The sequence below is a fragment of the Sinocyclocheilus grahami genome, unplaced genomic scaffold (genome assembly GCF_001515645.1).
Source record: "Sinocyclocheilus grahami isolate Dianchi unplaced genomic scaffold, SAMN03320097.WGS_v1.1 scaffold706.1, whole genome shotgun sequence".
Lineage (NCBI taxonomy): Eukaryota > Metazoa > Chordata > Actinopteri > Cypriniformes > Cyprinidae > Sinocyclocheilus > Sinocyclocheilus grahami.
Window position 1 is genome coordinate 473,595 of NW_015505885.1, and position 13,319 is coordinate 486,913.

General features: G+C 37.0%; 1 protein-coding gene across 1 annotated transcript in view; it reads right to left on the reverse strand.

Moving 5' to 3' along the window:
• Positions 1-514: 514 nt before the first annotated feature.
• The window catches only part of LOC107559925 (pre-mRNA-splicing factor ATP-dependent RNA helicase DHX15), a 43,236-nt gene continuing 30,431 nt past the window's right edge, over positions 515-13,319 (reverse strand). Inside the window, exons 9-13 of the mRNA XM_016243954.1 lie at positions 13,204-13,312; positions 7,071-7,262; positions 4,260-4,390; positions 1,173-1,342; positions 515-1,059 (exon numbers count right to left, since the gene is read on the reverse strand). Of these exons, the coding sequence (XP_016099440.1) occupies positions 942-1,059; positions 1,173-1,342; positions 4,260-4,390; positions 7,071-7,262; positions 13,204-13,312 (720 nt within the window). The 3' untranslated portion in view covers positions 515-941. The remainder of the gene's footprint in view (positions 1,060-1,172; positions 1,343-4,259; positions 4,391-7,070; positions 7,263-13,203; positions 13,313-13,319) is intronic.

A 13,319-nucleotide genomic window follows, 5' to 3' on the forward strand; every position in this document is an offset into this window, starting at 1 on the left:
ATGGCTTGGTCCCATTGGGTTGCAGTTTTCCTCCATTATTAACAGATAAACAAGTACCCATATACCAGATTGTTGTGTTTATCAAATAGCTAAACAACTATTGTTTAAGTATTTCTTCAACCAGTCTTTAGAAATCAGACAAAAGAGAAAAAACTGCTGAAATCCTAAATTAGGTGAATATGATTAAAAAATGTATGCGGTTAAACGTATGCAATTAACCTCATAAATGAACACATTAACATGAATGCCCTACTCTCAACCCTAACAAATATGACCACTCATGGACTTCATTAATTTATTAAGCAATTTATAGAAATAATGGCTGAGCAGCACTTACATTCAATATATCGTTACCCAAACTATTCATAAACATACTATGCTACTTTATTTTGATAAGTCCTAACTGCTAATCTGTGAATGTATTTGCGCATTTTTGGTCTTCCTTGTAAATTAATGCTTAAACTATTCAACTATATAATTGATTCTTTAATTTCAAGTCGACAAAAAGAATGAACTTGAGCATGACTGATATCAAGGTTTTTTTATTATTGAAGTAAAAGCTCCTTTCCAGAATAAACAGGGACTTTTCTACTCAATAACATAGCAGGAAGTTCTCAATGTCGATAAGGAATGTCAACATCCACATGAATGCTCATGCAAAAACAGTTGATGGTGTTTATCCCTGTTAAGCATTTGCTCCCAACCAAATCCTTAGTGCCTAGAGTGACCAATTAAACAATATGCTTTCACCAGGTGCCAAAACACGTGGCGGAGCCGGGAGCAAAGAGTTATAAAAAATAATTATATTTTGACGACAAATCAAAACAGAAAACGAAACAGACACAAAACCTAAAGTAGATGTGTGACGATGTACAACTTCAGAAGCATTGCACAGCGCATATTGAATTCAAAACGTACAGTCCTTCCACCGCTGCGCAGGTTCAGTATTGAGAGTACTCCTTGGTTTGAAGTTTAGCGACGATGCGCTCCAGTTGCCTCTTAGCCTCGCATTGAGGGAAGTTGCTCATTTCGTAGTATCCTGGAGCGATTTTCACAAGCCTGAAGGATGAGAAGATACGCACAATGTTTGCTTGTTTTTTTCTTTCTTTGTTGCAGAAGCATTTGCCAACAATGAACAAACAAATTCAAAGCATTTGCATGTTTTATCTTACCATTCGGGTTTGATATCAGTGCAGGTGCGGATGTAGTTCTTGGTGGTCAGCACAAACTCGTTATAGAGAACCCACTCGGGCTTGTGGTCCAGTACGGTGGAAGGGTGCAACTGGACCACCTGGTTGTCCTTCACTGTGAGATAGTGGCCGGTGCGCTCCAGGTGAGCAACCTGATAACACCAGAGACGCAAATTAACGAATAAATCAACCAATCGCACACACTGCTGTTTCTTCCGGCGGCGTAAGGATGTCGAGATTAACCTGGGCAATCAGTCTCAATAAACGGCTGACTCAAACAGAGACGTCGGCAATAGAGCGCCCGGTAATTCGTACACTAAGGCACAAATTTGTCTCACCGTAAAGGTTAATGTTGACAAACATTTCAATATTAATGGAGTAATTCAACTAGTCAGGTCACTTGTTTCAGGAACCCCCTCACAGAGAGCGACTCGATTAAAAACGTCATTTATTTTCGCTACGCCGGACAAAAATTGCCTTGATTTCTTGTATGCGTTTAAACGGTCACACTTTGATAGAAAGCCATGCATTACATTAGCAAGCTCCAGTGGTTTTGTCTTCTCAACAGACACAATAACTTTTAATTCAGATGGAGGAGAGTAAAGGGAGAAATCAAGCTCAACTTTAAAACTAGATGTATTTTAGTTTAGGATTGATTTAAGTAATAAGTATTTTAAGTAAAATGCAGTGGACTAACAATTAACTAACACCTTTAAGTGATATGATCACTCAAGTTTATGTTTTATTATATTCATGGCTGAAGGGTGTTACTGTCTTGACAACCCTTTGGCTGTGACTGTGATTGAAAGAAAACGTCTGAAAGTAACACTGAATAAAACACGAAATTATGAAGTAGAAAGACGGAAATAGTATTTTCTTGTAAAACGTACTCAAAAATAATTATTTACACCAGGGTTCCTCAATAGGCGGCCGAGTGAAAAAAGTTTGGCCCGCGTGGATTTCAAATAATGTGGCATGAAAATTCAAACGCAGCATCAGAAAGCTACATTAACTTACATCATGTCTACACCAGATGCGAGCGGCACGGCGCTATGCAATAAAGTACAATAGAACTCGTTATAATCTTGGATGCCGCGCAGCGACAAATCCCCGACAGTAAACTGCTGACTCGTACTATTTATAATGTGCTGACATGACGTTCCAAAGATTTGCAATGCTTTGTCGTTTCCAGTGTAGATACGATGTGACAGCACAAACATGGCGACTGTGTAGAAAAGAAAAGTGGACATGGAAAATAGATGATTCAAATGTGAATGGACTGAACAGTTATGAGTGAGTGACTGATATCTTTGTTATGGAATACACGTGTTGGTTCGCAGTGAGTTCACAGTTTTAACGTACAATTTATTTTCAAGTTCTGAGGTAAAATATCTATTGTTGCTTTCACTATGGCTATAAAGATAACGCAAAATAATATTCAAACTCACATTAGACACACTTAACATTGAATAAAGCACATAATCATTACCTGAGATTATCACTGTCATATTTCGCATGTTGTTCCTGCTGCGACGTCGCAGAAAATAAAAACCGTTCCTAAAATAGAATCCCATGTCGCTTATTGTAGTGTCGCGGGTGGTTGGAACAAAAACTAGGCCTACATGGAAAAGATACTTTTTATCGCGTTGTGTCTGGTTGGGACACACGGTGTTAGTTTCTTTCTATATTGTGCATTTGAACTCTTTCCTTGCTATTGATGGAATTTTTCGGCTTTCCGTGTTTTCACTTTTATATGGTAGGAGGCACTATAACATCCTCTGAAAGAGTATTGAATCTCAGGATCAAAACAGGCGAAAAAGCCACAGAAACAAGCAATCGCATATGCAAACAGATGCATATGTAAAATAAGGTGATCAAACATTAAACAGCATAGAAATCAAAACTGCCCAATGTTAGCGAATGAAATGTCGACTTGGGGAGTGGTTTAGCACTGTGAAGCTTTGGGGCTGTTGATGGAAGCGATCGACTCCATTTGTTTTGATCATCGATCGCAATCCCAACCGGACATAGTCTTTGATAAAAACGCTATTTCTCAGCATTTTTTTTTTTTTAAACTTACATTCAAGTGCTAATAAAAGAGAATGCAAGAAGCCAGAATAAAACTTGTTTTCCTTTCTTTTGACAATGCATCTTCAGATATTCATACAACAAAATATTCTGTGGGCCATGAAAATGTTTGCTGGCGGGGAAAGAGCTAATACAGCTGGATCACTAACATTGACCAATCAGCAAAATATATTGTTCAAATACATTGGTGTGTTGCACGTGTTCACTTTTACTTAAGTGTATTGAAAAATATTGGTGATATTTTGTGCCCCTAAATGCCTGGCGTTGCATTTTTGCAACATTTTTCCAAGTTATCCCTCAACACAAACTCTGCTAAAACAAAATAGTTTTTATAACCAAAGGCATCCTAAAGGCATGTTTTAAAGAGTGAAAAAAATACATCAAGAATATAACATGCTTTTGTCCCTGGAGGTTAACTGTAAACGCTTGTTTCTGCTAATTAATCATTAAAATCTATTGGTTACAACTCTGAACTTTACTGTCAACGTTTTTGAATATAACCGGCAGCCCAGAGATCCCATCTCTATTAACTTATCTATGCGCCAATAATATAGACTTTTTTTTTTCTATAGCAGCTTTCAAAAAGAAAGATGTTAATCTGCCATATTGTGCATCACTAACATTGTGACTTTTTGTTTGTACTAACAAATTAAAATGCTGTAACATGAATCGTGTCAGCTTCACATAAACATCAACCTCCTCTCTTGACTGTTAGCATGCTTCATATAAGCGAGGTGCGAGAAACCCCATGGGAGTTTGGGAGAAAATATGGAAGCTGATGTGACGAATGAACTGCACGCAAACAGTTTTAATAGCGCATTGCCTCGCAGGCACCGATTTTGATGAAACAAATTACGATTTTTGGCCACCTACAAAAACAACCTAAAATTAGTTGTAATAGATTTAGGCAATTAGGCTAATTAAAAACGGGTGGAGGGAATCATCTCACATGAGCACAAGATGCTAGTGTGTGTGTCATGTATACGTACTCTGTTTGAAGGCGTGGTAGACGTTGAGCAAGGTCAGGTGGTCCCCGTCGATGTGGGCGAACCTCATTTTGGACTCGTCGGCTGCCTTCTTAGCTTCGGTGGGCCGCACAAAGCACTGTGGGACTAAACAAGGTTGGTATGGGCCCCAACATAGCCGCCCATAGGGATGAGTCAAGCGTTCACCCAGACAGGACATAAGGCCTAGTTCTGAGGCTAGAGCACAGCACAGGGTACGCTACACCAAATGGTAGGACGGGGTGGGGGGAGAGATGCTTCTCTCGGCTTTTGATTTGCCTGTCTGCGGGAGAGAGATTGCGGCTGTGCAAATTAAGTTAAACCTGGGGTCTGATATTCTTCTGGGAGTCACTCGACACAGTCGAACCTGACTCACGTTACTTGGGTACATTCACAAAACATGCTGGCTACATGCACTCAAAAAATATTTAGGCCTCAATTTAGGATTAATGCATTTGAATTGCATATACAATTTCCATTCATCTGAATTGCACGGCTTTGGTGTGTTGAAGGAAGCTGGGAAGTCGTAATCCGTTCGTTAAGTCATGCCATAAGGAATGCGGTTTCCGGGTCCAAGCCTCTACTCAGTACTCCTATTGAGATATTCTCAAATAAAATATTTATTCAAATTACACATTTGAGCTAAGCATTTAAAAACGCACGGTGTACACTACAGTCTTCAAGCTCATGGCGTCCCAGACACCAATATTTTAACGATTTATAAAAGAGGAATCAGCGAATCACTGACTGGCCATCTGGGATTTCAGTATGGATTATATTTTTTCAGTAGTATTGCATCACATCGTGAGTGTATATTAGCACCATTTGTTGTTTTCTTGTGGCATGTGATCGAGCGCTTGGACCCGGAAGCAGTGACGCGTGACGTCAGAGATAAGAAGCGGATTATGACGCCTGGTGCGTTCAAGTAATTCGGTCTGCACAAGATAGCGATGAACCTTTTCTACAAAAATCAGCAAGATTTTTAAACATAAAATGATGAATAAACAATGTGCATCAGTGCGTTTCAGTTTTTTTGTGATTTTATTCAATTGATGAAGGCTCTGTATTATTTATTTATTAATGCCATGTCAGCAGCAAGGCAATCTTCATGGCGAAACAGAAATAAAAGTCAATCAATTAACAAGCAGCAATATGAGACATTAAGGTTAAAAAATCAAACATTCAGGCGATACTTTAAATACATCAGTTATCTCTGAACAAAAATGTTATGTTATGAAGGTGTTGTAATTTTAATCTTTTATACGGTCTAATTATACAATACGGTCATATTATGTACAATTGCAATTTGGATAGTTTTATACAGTACTAAATATATACAAATTATTTTATTTATTTCAAGTTTGTCAATGCAGATGTGGCATCCATTGCATCCGACATGTTTTCTCACTGACACACTCTTCGATGGCTTTCGTGTTGGTTTAACTCAAATACAATATTTCCGATGTGACTTGAACGCACCATTTTAACAATCAAATAAAATTACTGATGCATATTTGCCAGTCAGACAAATGAACTGGGTAAAAAACAGGTCAGATTTCTGCACTCAAATTATGGCATAGTTTCTTATGATTCTTTAAATATAAATCAAACACATGCAAATAGTTAATATTTATTTTCAAAATGTGTTTTGTTCAAAATCAGATTTGTGTTTATTCAAATTGCTTAGAATCACCTGAAAACTTATACATTTAGTTCAGTTAAAAATGTACAAACATTGTTAAAATTTGGCTAGCTGTTGAACAAGCGATATTCAATTAGCTGAAATGTAGGAGATTGAAACAATTTGGATTTATTGATAATAAATATATAGATACAGTTATTGTGCATCACATACATTTTTCTAGTTTTAAACTTTAAAGTAGATAGAAATTCTACATGCAATTCAAAAACATAAATCTTAAATTTAGACCTAAATACTTTTTCAGTGTAATTAGGAATAAGTTAATGATTTTAGTATATATTCGTTTTGATCTGAAGTCTAACATTGTTTGAAGGTTTACTCGGGCCAGATCAGAACTGATGGACAAAGCCTGAACCTCTAAAGCGCTAGTAAGCAGCCCTATCCTATGTCCTTCTCTCCCCCACCCCCCTGCATCTGTCATTTAATAGCTTCAAGAAGAGGTCGACCGATTGATCGGTTTTGGCGATTAATCCACACCGATGATTGCCGGAACTATCGGCTAAAGTTGATAAAAGCTGTAGAAGTATTGATCCTTGTTAGAGTGTGTTAATTTCAACATTTACTAATACATTTTTACATTTTAAAGTTGCTTCTGTTAACATTCATGAAGTACGAACTAACTTTAATGATCAATATAAAATTTATATTAATATTTGTATTAATTTACAAAGTATGGTTCAGTTTTTGCTCAGTGTCTATTTTCCTCATATCCATATTAAAAACCTACCTAGCTATCGGTATTGGTAAAATCAACTACCGGTCGACCTCTAGCTTCAAGCACCATTCTGATTTGGCAGTCTTACAGTGTTTGGACTGTTTGTGAGCACTTCCTTTGAGAGTCATGCTACATAACGCTTCAGCCAAGCAGCTAAATGCATAAGCAGACTGTTTGACTATGCAACCATTATTATTAACTGAGTTGGCAAATCAAAATTATGCACGTTGACAATAAAACAGAAGACTAACATTTTTTGCTCTGCTTATTGATGAGTGAGCTACAAAGAATTAATATTTCATAGTCCATTAGGCTACTCTAATTATTATTTGATCATATGCAGGGGTCGTGCGTACGTGAGCATATACTACCTGATAGCATTGCGGTGATGGAGAGGATCTCATTGGAGCAGTTGAAGTCGCAGCTGGCGATGACCATCTTGGCCAGCTGGGGGTCGAGAGGGAACTCAGCCATCATGGAGCCCAGCTCCGTCAGGTCACCGTCGTCATTCAGCGCCACCAGATAGTTCAACAGCTCCAGGGCTCGCATCAGGGTCTCAGGAGCTAGCAGAAAAAAAATATTCTATTATAATACATTTTTTGTTTTGCACACGCAGTCATATTTTAGTATGTAGTAGTCACGACGCATGAAAATGGCAAAAACTGCACAAAAATTGCAGAGGAAATTCAAAATGTCTGATTGCTGTTGCATTTAGGGCTTCGCCCCAAGATACTTTTTTTATTGGGGCGTTACATGTCTGTACCGTATTTCGCACAAGTACGCGAAATGTAGCAAGAGGGGCGCTTCATTAAAATTTTGTAGGTGGTGCTATCAAGCCATTTTGCCACACCTAATTCTGAAACCAATATCAGATGTACATTTTCACCAGTTCTGAGGCGTGTGCAAAGTTTCATGAGTTTTTGAGCATGTTTAGGCCCTCAAAATCGCGATGTATTTCTGAGAAGGAGAATAATTGATTTTTGCAAGGTATAGACCAGGAGGTGGCCAAACTCGGTCCTGGAGGGCCGGTGTCCATAAGAGTTCAGCTCCAACCACAATTAAACACACCTGAACCAGATAATCAAGCTCTCACTTGGCATACTAGAAACTTAAAGGCAGGTGTGTTGAGGCAAGTTGGAGCTAAACTCTGCAGGACACCGGCCCTCCAGGACCGAGTTTGGGCACCCCTGGTATAGACTATACATATATCATACACTAAGTGGTTTTAAGTTTGATTTTTCAAATCTCTAACCAAGCAAGAGAAAAAGTAACCGTGATGATTGCCTTAGATACCTTGTCTAAAAAAAATTTAATAAATAAAATACACATAAGGAAAGCCATTTTCTTGCCGTGAAAACATTGTGGCTGTGGTCTCCTGGACAACAACTAACTTTTAATTCAAGACAAAGGGGGCTAATTTTCATCTGACATGCAAGCAGTTCCAAACAGCAGTGCCACTAATTCAATTACAGGGAGGAACCTCTACTTAATGCATCAACACTGGTCACACACCAACAAATTCAATTACTGACCTTTGGCTCTAGAGAGTTGGCTCTAATGACCAGTTGCATGTTAACTGAAAATTAGGAGGAGTTTGCTGAATAGGATGAAAGACTGAGGCTGTCTTTATCAATGAGTCAGGAAAACTTCATTTTAAAAAAGTGCAGCGGTCAGTCTGTTATTATGAACGAGTATTGATCTGGTATATCAAACATACATTTTCTATTTGTTTTGAAAGGATGTTGCATTACTCGTGCTAAAGCAAGTAATACGTTTGAGGCAAAAATTAAGTATAGGTGCCATGCAGTGAACCCGGCTGGAAAAAGTAATTTACACAAATCAGAAATAAACTATAGCAGGGAACATGCCGAAGGGTTAACTGAAGGCAAAATCAATGAGAGAGAAAGCTAAAGGTGATTTAAAGAGAGGAAAGTATAAGTAAGCATTTGGCAAATGGCTTCTATCGGTTTCATCCAGCAATACAAATCCCTGCTGTTTTTTTCATTTGTGTGTCTGCATCTAAACTCATGCTTACTGAACACAGTTCAACAAATGCATAAGCTATGGAATACTGGGAATGGAAAACTTCAATTAAAAGCCTATATTATTTACAGTATATTTGTTTGCATCATCAAAAATGTTTACAATCCTATATTTATTATACGATTAATCGTTTTTGTTTAAAGTTTTTGTTTACAGAATATGCATGTATACTGTGTATATTTATTATGTATATATAAATACAAACACATGCATGTATATATTTAAGAAAAATATGTTGTTTATATTACATATATTTATATATAATATAAAATATAAGAATATAAATATATAAATGTATATACACGTGTAAATATTTTCAAAATATATACTGCATGTGGATGTGTATATTTATATATACATAAATATAAACAGCAAAAAAACTTTTATTTTGGATGCGATTAATCGTTTGTCAGCACTATTTATTATCTTTTTTCCCTTGCATATTTATTTTGTGTGTATTTATATTATTAAACTACATTTAAATTTTTATTTAAATTTCTCAAATCTACTTTGCAGCATTGGCTGTCTGGTTTTAAGGGCCCTATGAATTTGGTGGGGCAATCACCCTTTTAAGATATTTCAGAACAAATGCATTAATAACGATACTGAATACGGTCTCGGTTTCATATTACCCAGCTATACATTTACTTAGGTAGTCAAATGCAGCGGTATGTTAGGAAGCAGAAAGCTTAAACATTTTTAGGGCAACTTTAGAGATCATTTAAGGTCATGAACCTTTTAGAAAAGATGATGAGCCAATCACATGGAAACGTTCCAGTCGTTACTATTCAGCGATTACAGGTCTGGCCATCATGCAGTTTTAATGAATCTCTACATCAGTCTTCATACTGCATAAAAGCAATTACACGATCAAAGCAAAGCTGGACTCTGAAATATCTGTCAGTTTAGAAAAGGCAGTGTCCAGCTGCTTTTTACCCAAGCTGCACCAGATACTCTGAAATGACCTGGACAAAGTATGCAAAACACTTAAAGAGCCAAATCGATTGACGTTTCTGAAGAAAATGTGAGTGCCAAGCATTTTTTTTAAATGTACTTCAACCCTCAGAACATCTTGGTATTTTTACAGAAATTTAGCAAATGGCTGCAATATAACACAGAGTGAAAAATTTAAGGGGGTCTGAATACTTTCCGTACCCACTGTATATAAAACACATTTTTAACTATAACACATATATAACAAAATTTGTCCCAATTCAAATTAAACTATGCCCTGAAAGTATGTTCTCTTTTTGTGAAGAAAAACTATATACTTTTGAGTGTGTGCCAGAAGAGTTGGCAAGATTCGGGACATACTACTACGCCATAACTGCTTTAATTAAATGTTCTGTTGCTTGGTTACGAGCATTCCGTCACCTGTCAATCATCTTGTCAGAGTTAACATCCTCAACATTTAGTTCCATTTAATTTCCTACCGTATCGGAGAGAAATGAAGAGGCACATTGATCTGCCAGTCACGGGTCCTTCATGCCGAGAACTCTCTTCAAGTAAATTATGCATTTAAAAGTTAATGACTAGTACGTTGAGGAAAAGTAAACCCCCCGAAATTTTAATTCCCAAAGAAATGGGATAAACTTTCACCGACGAGAATGTGTTTTTAATATGTATTAACTCAATATTAACCATATTAAACCGTCTGTGTCGTCGCAACACATCCAACTAAGCTGAATTCATGTTACCGTAAGTCTTCAACCATTTGCGCCATGAAAACAACTCAAATTGCATTTCTCAACAATATACAGCTTATTACAGTAATGTCCTGATTTCCCTTAGCAAACCACACAGCAGCTTTCGGGAAGCGTGAAAAGGAAGAATTTGAACGGAGAAAGACAGAACGCAACAGGTTAGAGAGTCTGAACAGCAAAATATCATTACAAAAACATGGCGAAGAATGAGTATACAGCAGAAGAGGCGATTGTGATGATTTTTGATGTGACACGGGAGGAAGAAGACTTTTCAGATCGACATCTTGGTGCGCCATGAAAACAACTCAAATTGCATTTCTCAACAATATACAGCTTATTACAGTAATGTCCTGATTTCCCTTAGCAAACCACACAGCAGCTTTCGGGAAGCGTGAAAAGGAAGAATTTGAACGGAGAAAGACAGAACGCAACAGGTTAGAGAGTCTGAACAGCAAAATATCATTACAAAAACATGGCGAAGAATGAGTATACAGCAGAAGAGGCGATTGTGATGATTTTTGATGTGACATGGGAGGAAGAAGCGGGACTTTTCAGATCGACATCTTGGCATGCGGTGTGTCAGTGTATGCGTATTTGCATGTGGGAATTTGTATACGTGCATGTGCGTATGTGCTAAAAATATCTCGAGTGAAAACTGTGAAACCCCGTGTCACAAAAAAGACTTGTATATACGTATTATAGTCCAGTTTTCAAGTTTGAAATATTAGATTCTTTCGTTCATGTGTTTTCAGATTTTTTCTAAATAAGTAAAATTTTATTCCAATTTTTTTTTTACTTTTACTGTTTTTTAAATGCGTTTTAATTCTATTTACAAACAGTCAACACAATAATGGTCAAAAATGGTAATTTAAGGAAAGCTAATTGTTTTCTGAAAAAAAAGGGCACCTCGCACTTGAAGACAGCATACGGTTTTAGAATTTTACAGTCAAAAAATTTAAATACGCAAAAATGACCTATTGTACCTTCAGGTTCTAAAGGGTTAAACTAGGCCTGGGCGATAAAACGTATCGATATTTATCGACGGTACACCATCTTCGATATCGATAGAAAAATTGTTCGATATAGCGCACCATATAGGCACGTACTATAAGTGACGCAGACAGCACACACAAACACGAACACATGCTGAAATGAGCGCAGTGCCTGTGATGAGGAGATTGTGAATAAAGAATGAATATTAGTCTAATTTAAAATAAACATTTGCATTTGAATGTTAGGAGTACGTCAGGAAGCGTCATCAGTGGCGTGCGAGATGCGGTGATAATGATGTAAGTGACGCTGTTGCATTTTAATGTTTTGTTAGTCTAGCCCACGAGATGCGCCGCTGCTGCATTATTCATTCAAAATATTAGAGAAGTATAGAAGCTCAATGCGGAGAAGATCTTGAATGGGTTAAAACCGAAACCAAGCCATTCACACAGAACGCATATTCAGCGCATTTTTTAGACGGACAAATATGACTGCTGCACTCGCGTCACACACAAGAGATGTATAGAAAGCCATGCAAATTTAAAACAGTTTAAACTTTTAGAAAACACGTCACAAATTTGTGGAGGTTTATTCCTTTTCACTGCATCTCATATGTTTTTAAATGCAGTCTGTGTGAATGGAGCTTAGGCTCTTTGGATTAAGCAATGCATAAATACATGATGCTGTTTTGTTCATAATTGTTTATGCAATTGTTTATGCGAGTTAATTTAGACGTAATGCACATTTTTATAGAGTTGACAATTTAAATGCGCTGCATTATTTTGCTCATTGCGCCCTCGGGAGACAATTAGACCTATACAATAAAGACCTATTTAATCTGCATATAAAACATTAGAAATTAGATGTTTAATTTTTATTGTTTGATTGTTAAAACAAAAAATATTTGTTGTTTGTCTCAATAAATTGTGTTAATTATAAATAGTGATTAAATAAAAAAAAATAAAAAATCTATTGCTTTGTTTTAAAAAAAGGTTATAAAAAAAATGTCAATAATTATCGATACCGAACGATATGAAACAATATCGTTGATACATTTTTTAGCTATATCTCCCAGCCCTAGGTTAAACCTTGGTAAGTTTTAATATTGTGCTACCTAACAGCTTAATCTTGTTGTATTGTGTTAGCTTAGCAAAAACATAAGTCTACTGCAGATATAGATATTCATACATGCATATAACTATGTTGCAGACACACAGTCAGCTTGCTCTCGAGTGTTAACGGACCTGCTTTGACCATTCTAATATGGCAGATGGCTTAGATATAGCAGCCCACAGAAACAGCCGCTATGCTTTTAGCATGTTGCTGTAGTTTTCTGATTGGTTTTCAAGTATACTGCTATAAAAGTGCTAATATATACCCCATTTTATAGTCTCTAAAGAAGCCTGGAAGTATTCGTCAAACTCAAGAAAACTTCAATACCTGGTGGGTCCATGAAGTCAAAGTGCACTAGGTCATCGATTCTTAGCAAAAACATAAGTCTACTGCAGATATAGATATTCATACATGCATATAACTATGTTGCAGACACACAGTCAGCTTGCTCTCGAGTGTTAACGGACCTGCTTTGACCATTCTAATATGGCAGATGGCTTAGATATAGCAGCCCACAGAAACAGCCGCTATGCTTTTAGCATGTTGCTGTAGTTTTCTGATTGGTTTTCAAGTATACTGCTATAAAAGTGCTAATATATACCCCATTTTATAGTCTCTAAAGAAGCATTCGTCAAACTCAAGAAAACTTCAATACCTGGTGGGTCCATGAAGTCAAAGTGCACTAGGTCATCGATACCGAGCTTCTTGAGCTGTAGCACCACAGAGCCCAAATTCGACCTGAGAATCTCAGGGTATGTGTTATCCTGAAGG